At 42.0% G+C, this 14,020-nt stretch overlaps 1 protein-coding gene across 1 annotated transcript in view; it reads left to right on the top strand.

Moving 5' to 3' along the window:
* LOC122540182 (dynein axonemal heavy chain 8-like) overlaps positions 1-14,020 on the top strand; it is a 1,370,012-nt gene that overhangs the window by 578,012 nt on the left and 777,980 nt on the right. Inside the window, exons 32-33 of the mRNA XM_087976825.1 lie at positions 5,254-5,316; positions 9,227-9,327. Of these exons, the coding sequence (XP_087832951.1) occupies positions 5,254-5,316; positions 9,227-9,327 (164 nt within the window). The remainder of the gene's footprint in view (positions 1-5,253; positions 5,317-9,226; positions 9,328-14,020) is intronic.

Below are 14,020 nucleotides of genomic sequence, written 5' to 3'. Positions count from 1 at the left end.
AAAGGCACTGCTTGTCACTGGCTAGTCATGTGTTTCTTTTCTTCCTGGTGGTGGAAATTTGAATAAAGATTTGTGCACCTTGTGTCTTTCACTGTGTCTCACACCTGCACACACAGAACATGGGTGCAGGGGATAAAATAAGCACTACAGCAGTTAGGCGGTAGTGTGGGGGTAAAAAAAAAGAGAGGAATGTCAGACCAAAAAAAAAGGAGTGTCAGAGGTTCTGAAAAAAAAAGAAGAAAAGAAAAACTGGAGAGTCAGAGGTTCTGAAAAAAAGGAGAAAAAAGAACAGGAATGTCAGACATCCTGTTCACTCTGAGAGTTGGCTCTAAGGAAGCTGCATCAGTGTCCAGGACTCTCCACATGTGAATAAAGGGGTCTTGGTGATGGGATACTAGACTCTCTGGAGTTATTTCAGAGATGATGGTAGAAAAAAAAAGAGAGAAAAAAAAGCACTCCCTTCTTAGGCAGTCTAAACACAATGTTTTGACTAAACTGGCCATAAACAGGTCCAGGTAGCGGGCCGTGGAGGGGGGTTGTTAGGGCCGACTGCCTCCCCCTCTTCCGTGGTTATGTTAGAGCCCGGGTGTCTCTGGAGAAGGAGCACGCGGTGTCCACCAACTCCCTGGAGTTGTTCAGGGAGAGGTGGGTGCCGCTGGGAGTGGAGTGCATTATTTCCCCCTCCAACTCGATTTTGATTTAATCCCTGCCCTCCCCTTCACTGTTTGATCACACAGCATTGCCCTTTGATGTGAAGGGCATTGCTTGTCACCGGCCATTTGGGTGTTTCTTTTCTTCCTGGTGGTGGAAACTGAATAAAGATTCATGCACCTTGTGTCTTTCACTGTGTCTCACGCCTGCACACACAGAACATGGGTGCAGGGGTAAAAATAAGAAAAAAGAGAAAGAAAAGAAAATAAAATAAACAGAATGTTTTCCCTCAACATTTTGTTGCAAATGGAGGTCTATTTAGTTCAGTTGGCTCAATGTCTAGTTTATGATGCAGAGTGACATCAACAGCGTGGTTTCAATTTCTGCATTAGCTGAGGTTACTGTAATGGACTCTCCTCAATCTCTCCCCTTGCTTGAGGTGTGATGACCCTCAAGTTAAAACACTACCCATGGGCTCTTATGGTACAATTTCTGAGACAAGAGGTCTGGATTCAAGTTGCACCCGATTCACAGATACCTGAAAAGATCTTTGAAATTGTTGTTTTGGAAAATGTCCCCACCCAAACTACCACTAGTCACCTTTCTGTAAGGAAAGAGCAGCGCTATGGGCTGATAAAACTATGAGGGCTTTGACTTGATCTTGCAAATGGTCAATAGACAATAGACAATAGGTGCAGGAGTAGGCCATTCAGCCCTTCGAGCCTGCACCGCCATTCAATATAATCATGGCTGATCATTCCTAATCAGTATCCTGTTCCTGCCTTATCTCCATAACCCTTGATTCAACTATCTTTGAGAGCTGTATCCAACTCTTTCTTAAATGAATCCAGAGACTGGGCCTCCACTGCCCTCTGGGGCAGAGCATTCCACACAGCCACCACTCTCTGGGTGAAGAGGTTTCTCCTGAACTCTGTCCTAAATGGTCTACCCCATATTTTTAAGCTGTGTCCTCTGGTTCGGCACTCACCCATCAGTGGAAATATTTTTCCCACTGCCAGAGTGTCCAATCCTTTCATAATCTTATACGTCTCAATCAGATCCCCTCTCAGTCTTCTAAACTCAAGGGCATACAAGCCCAGTCGCTTCAGTCTTTCAGTGTAAGGTAATCCTGCCATACCAGGAATTGACCTCGTGAATCTACGCTGCACTCCCTCAATAGCCAGAATGTCTTTTCTCAAATTTGGAGACCAGAACTGCACACAGTACTCCAGGTGTGGTCTCACCAGGGCCCTGTACAACTGCAGAAGCACCTCTTTGCTTCTATACTCAATTCCTCTTGTTATGAAGGCCAGCATGCTATTAGCCTTCTTCACTACCTGCTGTACCTGAATGCTTGCCTTCATTGACTGGTGTACAAGAACACCCAGATCTCTCTGTACTGCCCCTTTACATAAATTGATTCCATTGAGGTAGTAGTCTGCCTTCCTGTTCTTGCTACCAAAGTGGATAACCATACATTTATCCACATTAAACTGCATCTGCCATGCATCTGCCCACTCACTTAACTTGTCTAGGTCACCCTGTAATCTCCTAACATCCTCATCACATTTCACCCTGCCACCCAGCTTTGTATCATCAGCAAATTTGCTAATGTTATTGCTGATACCATCTTCTATATCATTAACATATATTGTAAAAAGCTGCGGTCCCAGCACGGATCCCTGTGGTACCCCACTGGTCACTGCCTGCCATTCCGAAATGGAGCCGTTTATCACTACCCTTTGTTTCCTATTAGCCAACCAATCTTCAATCCAATCTAGTACTTTGCCCCCAATACCATGCGCCCTAATTTTACTTACTAACCTCCTGTGTGGGACTTTATCAAAAGCTTTCTGAAAGTCCAGGTACACTACATCTACTGGATCTCCCTCGTCCAACTTCAGCGTTACATCCTCAAAAAATTCAAGAAGATTAGTCAAGCATGATTTCCCCTTCATAAATCCATGCTGACTCTGTCCTATCCTGTTACTACTATCCAGATGTGCAGTAATTTCATCCTTTATAATAGACTCCAGCATCTTTCCCACCACTGAGGTCAGACTAACTGGTCTATAATTTCCTGCTTTCTCTCGCCCACCGTTCTTAAAAAGTGATATAACATTAGCCACCCTCCAATCCTCAGGAACCGACCCCGAATCTATTGAACCCTGAAAAATAATCACCAACGCATCCACGATTTCCCGAACCACGTCCTTCAGTACCCTGGGATGCAGACCATCAGGCCCCGGAGACTTATCAACCTTCAGACCTAACAGTCTCTCCAACACCAAATCCTGGCAAATATAAATTCCCTTAAGTTCAGGTCCTTCAGCCACTGTTACCTCAGGGAGATTGCTTGTGTCTTCCCCAGTGAACACAGATCTGAAGTACCCATTTAATTCCTCTGCAATTTCTTTGTTCCTAGTAATATATTCCTCTGTTTCTGGCTTCAAGGGCCCAATTTTTGTCCTAACCATTTTTTTGCCTTGCACATACCTAAAAAAGCTTTTACTATCCTCCTTAATATTCCTGGCCAGTTTACCTTCGTACCTCATTTTTCCTCTGCGTATTTCCTTCTTTGTAATCCTCTGTTGCTCTTTAAAAGCTTCCCAGTCCTCAGTTTTCCCACTTATCTTAGCTATGTTATACTTTTTCTCTTTTAACTTTATATGTTTCTTTACTTCCCTCGTCAGCCACGGCCGCCCATGCCTCCTCCTGGGACCTTTCTTCCTTTTAGGAATGAACTGATCCTGCAACTTCTGCATTATACACAGAAATATCCGCCATTGTTCCTCCACGATCATCCCTGCTAAGGTATTTCACCATTGAACTTTGGCCAGCTCCTCCCGCATAGCTCCATAGTTCCCTTTATTCAACAGAAGTACTGTCACTTCCGACTGTACCCTCTCCCTCTCAAATTGCAGATTGAAGCTTATTGTATTATGGTCACTACTTCCCAATGGCTCCTTCACTTCGAGGTCTCTGACCAATTCTGGTCCGTTACACAATACCAGATCCAGAATTGCCTTCTCCCTGGTGCTCCAGCACCAGCTGTTCTTAGAATCCATCTCTGAGGCACTCCACAAAGTCTCTTTCTTGAGGCCCCATACCATCCTGATTCTCCCAGTCTACCTGCATGTTAAAATCCCCCATAACAACTGTAGTGACATCTTTGCGACAGGCCAATTTCAGCTCCTGATTTAACTTACATCCGATATCCAGACTACTGTTTGGGGGCCTGTAGATGACTCCCAAGAGGGTCTTTTTACTCTTAGTATTTCAAAGCTCTATCCACACTGACTCTACATCCCCTGACTCTAGGTCCCCTCGCGCAAGGGACTGAATATCGTGCCTTACCAACAAGACCACCCCACCTCCTCTGCCCGTCAGTCTGTCCTTACGATAGCACGTGTAGCCTTGAATATTCATTTCCCAGGCCCTGTCCACTTGAAGCCACGTCTCAGTTATCCCCACAATATCGTATCTGCCAATTTCCAAAAGAGCCTCAAGCTCATCCATCTTATGTCTAATGCTTCGTGCATTCATGTATAGTATTTTTAATTTGTTACTGCTCTCACCCTGGTCCTGATGAATGCAAGACAATTAGCTTTGGCAAAATGTCTTTTATCAGTAAAATACTTATTATCTATATTTACACACATATATACGTCTATATTAAGGAAGACACATTTATTGTTGCTTTGCAGTGATATACTGTGTAACATGGTATTGATCCATGGATTATTTGCAGTGCATGCTCCATCCAAAGTCCCTAGAACTGACAAATGGGCTTTTTACACAGAAGTGGAATTTGGCTTTTTTTTGATGGGTTTATTCTGTCAAGCAGAATATTTCTGTTGATCAATTACTATTACATGTTTTATGGGTACAATGCAGTATTCCTGCATTAGAAAGCTGACATACATTTGAGTAAAATGGATCAAGCTATAACACTTGTGGAGTGTTCGTGATGCCAGCATTAATTTTGATATAAAATAAAGTTAGAATTTGTATTCATACCAGTCCTTTTGAAGTGCAGTAGAAAAATGAATTACACCATGTCACAGTGTTAGATCAGTAAGTGGGCGGCACGGTGGCACAGTGGTTAGCACTGCTGCCTCACAGCGCCAGAGACCCGGGTTCAATTCCCGCCTCAGGCGACTGACTGTGTGGAGTTTGCACATTCTCCCTGTGTCTGCGTGGGTTTCCTCCGGGTGCTCCGGTTTCCTCCCACAGTCCAAAGATGTGCAGGGTCAGGTGAATTGGCCATGCTAAATTGTCTGTAGTGTTAGATAAGGGGTAAATGTAGGGGTATGGGTGGGTTGCGCTTCGGCGGGTCGGTGTGGACTTGTTGGGCCGAAGGGCCTGTTTCCACACTGTAAAGTAATCTAATCTAAAGTAATCTAATCTAAAGTAATCTAATCTAAGTAGTGTCACTTTGCGTTTATCTCTAAGAATTTCAGTCGTGAATTTATTGTGGATTGATACTTCTAACACTTTCTGAAATTTTAATTGCTGGCTTGAATTTAGTTGAGAATATAGAACACACTTATTCAGATAAAATTAATTTTATGAACATTATATTTCATTATGTTGTTTTAGGAAGGCCCAATGGTTCCAGGCATTGCACCAGCAGAAGCCAGCACCAGATTGCAGATCTTTCAGGTAACAGCAAAGAGAATAACTATGTAAATTGATGATTGAGGAATAAAACAACAGAAAAATATATCATTTTTTTACAATTGCTCTCTCATGAATTCTTGTAAATATATAATTTTGTTGATGATGAAGACTTTATGCTCAAAACTTTGACTCTCCTGCTCCTCAGATACTGCCTGACTGGCAGTGCTTTGCCAGCACCACACGTTTTGATTATAATTGTGTTGTGCTTTGCTAATTTCAGTTCAGGTCAGTTTTCACATTTTCTTTCATCGACTCGTGGAACTTGACCATTGATGAATGGGCCACCATTTATAAATCGTCCCTCATGATCCTTTAGTAGGTGGTGGTGAGCAACCATCTTGAAATGTTGCCATCCATGTCCTTATGCCATACTGTTTGGGATGCTATGGATTAAGCCAGACCACTCAAAACATTCTTGAGCAGGAAACCCAGGCCATAACTTTTCAATTTGGTACAGTGAAAATTACCCAGAGCAAGCTAGCTAGGTTAACTACCTGGTTTTAAAACAGACAAAAATATATTCACAAAATTACACAATGAAACACAACAGAATAAAGAACCCCAACAGAACTCAGTCTATCTAAACTAGACTTAATTGTGCTGTCCTGAACATACATAACAGTCCCAATAAGCAAGCACCCTTAAAACACAGTAAAAAATGTAATAGATGCTTACAGACTGAAGTTAGAAGGGCAGAAAGAGAGAGAGAGCCTGTTAACACAGTACACTGCTGAACTCCCAACTGGTTCTCGACTGAACTGCTCAGCTGGAGAACTGACCACTTCCCTTTCATTAAACAGGTCACTTCTAAAATATGACCACTTTGGCTTGGAGTCTCATCTATTTATGTGTAAACAAAAAGGCCTCTCAATATCCTTTAATCTCTGTACCAAACCAGTCTAATTGGAACCCAGCCTGTTTACGACCCCTCTGAAAAAAATCAAGGACACAGTATCTGTGAGGAAAGGAACAGCTTTTAGAAAAAGGGATCAGCTTTGTGACAGGGAGGCAATTCCAGGATTTTAACCCAGTGACAATGAAAGAATAGTGATATATTTTGAAGTTAGGATGGGGGATGGTTTTGAGGTGAATTTCCGAGTGGTGGTGTTCCTGTGTGTCTGCTGTCCTTCTCCTTCCAGACGTTAAATGCCTTGGGTTTGTAAGGTCCTGTTGAAGGATCCTTGGTGAATTACTGCAGTGTGTGTTATGAATGGTAAAATCTGCTGCTACTGAGAGTTGGTGGTGAAGTGACTGAATGTTTGTGAATGTGGAGCCAATCAAACCACTGCTTTGTCCTGGATGATATCAAGATTAGGGTGGCATGGTGGCTCAGTGGTTAGCACTGCTGTCTCACAGTGCCAGGGTTCCCGGGTTCAATTCCACCCTCGGGCAACTGCATGGAGTTTGCACATTCTCCTTCATGTCTGCATGGGTTTCCTCTGGGTGGTCCAGTTTCCTCCGACAGTCCAAAGATGTGCAGGTTAGATGGATTGGCCATGTTGAAATTGCCCATAGTGTCCAGGGATGTGTAGGTTTGGTGGAGTAGCCATGGGAAATGTAGGGTTACAGGGATAGTGTGGGGGAATAGGTTTGAGGAGGATGCTGTTTGGAGGGTCGGTGAATAGCCTGCTTCCACACTGTCGGGATTTTATGAAGCTTTTTGATTTGCTCCCACCCAGGGAGTGAGGTGTATTACATCACACTCCTGACTTGTGTCTTGTGGATAGTGGACAGGCTTTGGGGAGTCAGGAGTTGAGTTAGATGAGGTATTGCTAGCCTCTGATCTGCTCTTCTAGCCACTGTTTTTTATGTGGTGAGGTCAGATCAGGTTCTCACCAATGGTGTTCAACAGAATGTTAGTAGATGGAGATTCAGTATTGGTAATGCCATTCATTGAATAACAAAGGGCAGAGGTTAGATTGTCTCTTATTAGAGAACTTTAATGCTTGGCATTTGTGTGGCATGAATGCTATTTGCAACCTGTCAGCCCAAGCATGGATAATGTTCAGGTATTGTCGCATTTGGACATGAATTGCTTCTGTACATGAGGAGTTGTGAATAGTGCTGAACATTGTGTAATCTTTAGCCAACATACCCATTCTGGCCTTTTGATGGAGGGAAGGTTATTAATGAAGTACCTGAAGATGGTTGGGCAGAGGACTATATCCCGATAAAGTCTTGTAAAGATGTCCTGGAGCTGAGATGACTTACCTCCAACAACAATAACCATCTTCCCATGTGCAAGGTATGATTTCAACCAGCGGAGTATTTGTCCCCTGATGCCCATTGATTCCAGTTTGGCTAGAGTGCCTTGATGACATACCCAGTCAAATGCAGCCTTGATGTCAAAAGGAAGTCACTCTCATATCACCTTTGGAATTCAGCTCTGTTGTCCATGTTTGAACCAAGACTGTACTGAGGTCAGGAGCTGAGTCACCCAGACAGAACCCAAACTGGGAGTCACTAAGCAAGTTATCACTGAATAGGTGGTGCTTGATAGCACTGTTGATGACATCATTCGTTTATTTACTGATGATCAAGAGTGGACTGAGTAATTGTTGGGTTGGATTTGTCCTACGTATGTGTACAGAACATACCTGGAGAATTTTCCACATTGTTTGGTAGATGCCAGTATTCTAGCTGTACTGGAAGAGCTTGGCTAGGAGAGTAGCAGTTCTGGAGCACAAGCCATTAGTGCTATTGCCGGAAAGTTGTCAGGGCCCAAGGCTTTGCACTAGCCAGTGCCTAGAACTGTTTCTTCATATCATGTGGTGCAAATCAAGTTGGTGGAAGACTGATATCTGTAATGCTGGGGACCTCTGGATGTTGGACAGTTATGACAAGACTTCCCTATTTTTAATTTCCTGTCCGCTTGCAATAAAGGTCAAGATTCAATTAACTTTCTTAATTACTTGCTGTACCAGCATGCTAATCTATTATGTTTCATGCACAAGAACACAAAAATCCCTCTGTGCTCTGCCATTTTGGAGTCCCATGCCATTTAAACCAATGTGCATAACCTTGTACTTTTTACAATAGGCTCTACCTACTGAGATTTTGTCCAGCTGACCTATAATCTCCTTGCAGATTCCTTATGTCCTCATCACAGAATGCCCTCCCCCCTGTTTTTGCATCATCAGCAAATTTTGATATGTTGCATTCTGCCCCTTCTTCCAACCCATTCATATAGACAGTAAATAATTGAAGTCCTTACATTGCTCCTTGTAACATCCACTAGTTAAGTCTTTCCAACCTGAAAATAGACCATTTAATTTGATTCTCTGTCCTCTGTGTGTCGAACAATCCTTAATTGATGTCAGCACATTATCCCAATATCAGGTCTCATGTCTTGTGTAATAACCTTTTATGTGATAACTTATTGAACGCCATGTAGGTATGCATTTGAAGATTCTCTACCACAAATATAGTCAGCCAATGGATTATCAGTGAAATATAGAGATGCTGCCCAAAATTTTTCATCCATTCAATTTAGAACAACACCTTGAATACCTCTGAAATCCCAGATTCCATCATAGTCATTGGGTCAAAGAAGGTTTAGTTCATGGTCAGCCATAGTTCAGCATGAATAATTCTTAAAAGAGTAAATCTCTTAATTTAGATATATGTGGACAGTTAATCATATGGAAGACTGAATAAAAGTTCCCTTTTGAATGAGTTTATTTTCAAGCTGACTATTACTGACTAATTGCCTATCATTACCAACTGATCCCCTGTGCAAAGATGTTTGTAAGCCTAATTATTGAACAATTTAGGTTAGTGGGTAAGAAAATACAGTTTATAAAAATTGCACACATTTGGAAGGAATCTTTATATAATACCTACATTATAGAACATTATGATTACTTTGCATGTCTTCTGTGATTTATTTCAGAGTTGGTTTGATGAGTTATGGCGGAAGTTTGTGACATACTCTTCAGGAGAGCGTTTATTTGGTTTGCCAGTACAAGATTATGAAATACTGCAGAAAAACAAGTAAGCTGCATTTGACACTCGAAAGAACTGGATTAATTTGCATGTGGCTGCAATGGATATTCTACTGGTGTTAGGAATGCTTTAAACTATCATTTGCAGAGAACCATGCATATCCACTGTATGGGCAAGGACAAATTTCTGATTTGATTTTTTTAGAATCCCTACCGTATGGAAACAGGACCTTTGTCTCAACAACCCTCCGAAGAGTAACCCACCCAGACCCATTCCCCTACCCTATATTTACCCCAGACTAATGCACCTGACACTATTGGGCAATTTAGCATGTTCAATTTACCTGACCTGCTCTGCACATCTTTGGACTGTGGGAGGAAACCAGAACACCTAGCGGAAACCCACGCAGACATGGGGAGAATGTGCAAACTCCACACAAACAGTCATCCCAGGCAGGAATCGAACCCGGGTCTCTAGCACTGTGAGGCAGCAGTGCTAACCACTGGGCCACTGTGCCACCCATGCCATTTGGTTGGGATTGCTCATGCTTTCTAGCTGTTCTTTTAATCATAACTGTCGGTACACTTTGCTTTTCAAAGCAAGCACTGTTAGGGCTTGAGATCAGTCCAAGATTGCCCTTCTTGTGTATTTTCCCTTCAATCCAGTGTGAGCATACCACATTTTCAGAACTTCTCTTCAGCAATTAGCGTACCAGACAGCAGTGTTGTTGTAAAAGGGATGAATATCTACATGCCATTAGGACTTTATCATCCACTAGCTTTGTAGTTACTTCCTTTCATATCCTAAGGAGTGTCCCAACAGGTTCATGGAATGTGTCAGTATTTAAACCAATTAGTTTTTCTGGTTACTTTTTTCTTGGTGACAGTTAGTGTATTTATTTTTCCCCAGTTTTGACCCTTGTTTTTATGTATTTGCTATTAGTCTCTTGGGTCAAAAACAACTGTGTTGAACTTAAGTAAGGGTAATTATAAAAGAATGAGGGCTAATCTGGCTGAAGCAGTCTGATAAGGGAGTTGAGCAGTAAAAATGGTCGAGGAACAATGGCAGACTTTCAAGAAAATAGTTCACAGCAAAAACAGATCCCCGTGAGAAAGAAGTATTCTATATGGAATGCAAACTTGAATCTGAAAAGGTGTAGCTGTGGAGATACATTAGTAGTTATCTTCCACAAATCCTTAGATTTTGGTAAAATCTGAGAGAATTGAATAACTGCCAATGTAAAAACTTTATTTAACGGGGAAATGAGTCAAAAGCAGGAAACCGTATGCTAGTTTGCTGAACATCTGTTATTGTGAAAATGTTAAGAGTTTATTATAAGTAGAGCGAGTTAGAAGTACATATGAGAATATGAGAAGAAAACAGGTTCTGTGCAATTAGTACAGAGTGCAAGTAGTGGTGAATGGAGTGTGGCAATTTGCTAAATGTGGGAATTAGGTGAAGTGAAGGAGGTTTATATTTTCTGCTGTCTTGTTTTCCTAACAACTTCAATACATCAATGGGGGCAGGAGCAGAACTTGGTGCAAGAGGTGGAGATTAACTGAGAAGCACCAGGGATAAGTAAAATACAAATAATAAGAGAAGAATACTCAAATTAAGGTGAAGGGAGTATCTTTAAGAATAAGTAACTTCAAGTCACGGCAGGCAATGGCAGGTGAGTGGAATATGTAATCTGTTGTATGTGGGAAGTCATGCATCCAGTGTCCAAGATGATCACATGTGTTGGAAGTAATCTCAACTGCTGAAATTTCAGTTTGGAGTTTTGAGCAGTGACTGGACACACTGTGGCATGTCCATGAGGCTGAGAGTTACCTTGATAGCACATTTAGAATGGTAGCCACACTGCAGTTTAAGGGATTATAGGAAAGAAGGGAGTTCTTCTAGACAGTTGAAGACAATGAGCAGATAGTACAGGAATCCCCTGAGGTCCTACTCAAAACTCAGTTTTCCACTTTGGTAGATAGTGACAGAATTGGTTCCTCAAGGTAGTGCAAGCAGAGCCAAATGTTTGTCACTACTAGTAGTCTGACTGCACAGGAGGAAGAAGGAAACAGTAGCAATAGTAATAGAGGATTCATTAGTTAGGGGAACAGACAGGCATTTCTGCAGCTGCAAGCAAGGCTTCAGGATGATGTATTGCCTCCTTGGTGCCACAGTGAAAAATGGCACTGACAGCTGCAGAGCAACTGACGGGAAAAGGTGATAATTCAGAAGCAGTTATACAAATTGGTACCAACAATATAGTTATAATGAGGGATGAGGTCTGCATCAAGCAATAGACTAATGATCTGGACCTCAAAGGTTGTAATCTCTGGATTACTCCCAGTGCCATGTGCCAGTGAGCACCAAGAGGAGAATAGCGAAGATGAGTTAATGGCTCAATATTGGTGCAGGAAAGAGAATTTTAGACTCCTGGATCACCGGGACTGTTTCTAGAGAAACTTGGACTTGAACAAGTGGCATAGACCAAAATGGGACCATCATCCTTGTAGGAGGGTTTGCCAGTGCTCTTGGGAAGAATTTAAACTAGATTGACAGTGGTAGTGGACACAGACTGGCGGTACAATAGGGACTTAGCATTGCTTTGGAAAAGAACCAAGGCAGAGGGAGTTCAGTCATGTTGAGCTTCAGGTGAGTAAGGTTAGGCTGGATGACTTCTACTTTAATGTTTGGAGTATTATTAGAATCCAAGGACTGCAGATGCAGGAAATCAGAGTCTAGATTAGAGTGGTGCTGAAAAAGATGCTACCTGACCTGCTGTGCTTTTCCAGCACCACTCTAATCTAGACTATTATTACAAACCAGATGAATTAAGGTCTTAAACTGATGTGAAATTGTGATGTTGTCATCACAGAGACATGATTAAGTTGGGGGGGGGGGGGGGGGAGTGGGAAATGGTGGGGGGGAGCCCAGGACTCACATTTCAGCATTCCATTTATAGGATCTTCAGGCAGACCAGGGGTTGGTGTAAAAGAGGAGGCAGTGTTGCATCATTGATTAAGGAGTTGGTTACTGAAGTAGGGAGGGACAATACTTTGGAAGGATCTTCAAATGAGATTTTGGTTGTAGAGCTTAGGAATACAAAAAGGGGCAGTCACATTGCTCGGAGAGTATTATAGAACCTCCCAAATATCAGCAAGCAACAGAGGAGCAGATATGTAGACAGTTCACAGACAGGTTAGACAGCTTGTAAAAACAATAATAGGATAATTATATTAGGGAATTTCACCTTCCCCAAAATTATTTGGGATAGTCATAGTGTAATGAGTCCAGAGGAGGCAGATTTCTTGAAATATATTCTGCAGTGCTTTTTATATCAACATATAGTTAGTCCTACAAGGTATTGGACTTGATTCTGGGGAATGAACCTGGAAAGATGGTCAAAGTGTCAATGGGGAGCATTTTAATATCAGCGACCACAACATCATATTTGAGTTTGATATGGAAAAGAGAAAAATGCCCTGCTAAAAAGAGTTTTGCACTGGGAGAAGGCAGATTTTATTAAATAAGGCATAATCTAGCTAAAATAGACTTGGAACAATCTCTTCTAAGTAAATCTACAGCAGAACACATAGAGTAATTCAAAAAGGCCTTGTGAGCATACAGGCCCATCATGTTCCCTAGGGTGAAATGTAGAAGCAAGGTCCCACATGGGAGACTATTTAAGAAGGTAAAAGCACATGCAATCCAAGTTAACTTGGCAGGTTTGAATCCAAAATCAGTTCACTTCAGGAGGTGGAGGGCGGTGGTAAAAGAATGTTTGTGGGACTGGAGCCCAGTGTCCAGTGACATACCACAGGGATCAGTGATGGGTTCCTTTTGCTTGTTATATAGACAAAAACATGAGGGAATGATAAAAAAAGTTTGTGGGTGACACAAAGATTGGCAGTGAGCAAGAATGTCTTAGGTTAAAGGAGAATATAAACAGATTGGTCAGATTGGCAGATAAGTGACAAATGAAATTTAACTCTGCTAAGTGTGAGGTGATGCAATTTGGAAGAAGGAATAAAACAAAGGAAGGTTTATGGGACATTTGCTTTTATTAGTTGTAGCATAGATCATAAGAGCAGGGAGGTTGTGTTGGACTTGTACATGACTAATATTAGACAAAGATAGAGTACAGTATGCAGCTCTGGTCACCACATCAGGAAGGATGTGATTGCATTGGTGGGGAGGCACAGAAGATTGACTGCAATGCTGATTGGGATTGAGCAGTTTCGCTCAGAGGAGAGGCTGAATAAGGTCATGTTGTCTTTGTTGTACCAGAGAAGATGAGAGGGGACCTATTTGAGGTGAATAAAATTATGAGAGGGGTGTGGACAAGATGGATAGAAAGCAGCTGTTCTCCTTTCTTGAAGCATCAATAATAAGTACACATAATTTTAAGGCAAAAGGCAGGAAGTTTAAAAGGGATTTGAGGAAAACCTTTTTCACCCAGAATCTGGTGGAGGTGTCTGGAATGCACTGCCTGGGGTATGGTCTGGACAGAAAATCTCACAGCCTGTAAAAGGTATCTGTTTGAGAACTTGAAATGTCATAATGTTTAAGGTATGGACCACCTTCTGGACAGTGTGACTAGTGTAAATTTAGAGCAGCTTTTTTTGTTGATGCAGAGCCGATTCTGTACTCTCTGATTATGTGATTTCAAAATTCCACTATAAGACTACAAGAAATAGGAACAGGAGTACAGGCTGATCAACTTCTCCAGCCTGTATCACCATTC

The sequence above is a fragment of the Chiloscyllium plagiosum genome, unplaced genomic scaffold (assembly GCF_037043375.1).
Source record: "Chiloscyllium plagiosum isolate Xiang-an unplaced genomic scaffold, Cpla_swu_hap1 HiC_scaffold_3, whole genome shotgun sequence".
Classification (NCBI taxonomy): Eukaryota; Metazoa; Chordata; class Chondrichthyes; order Orectolobiformes; family Hemiscylliidae; genus Chiloscyllium; species Chiloscyllium plagiosum.
This window is presented reverse-complemented; position numbering and strand designations above follow the sequence as displayed.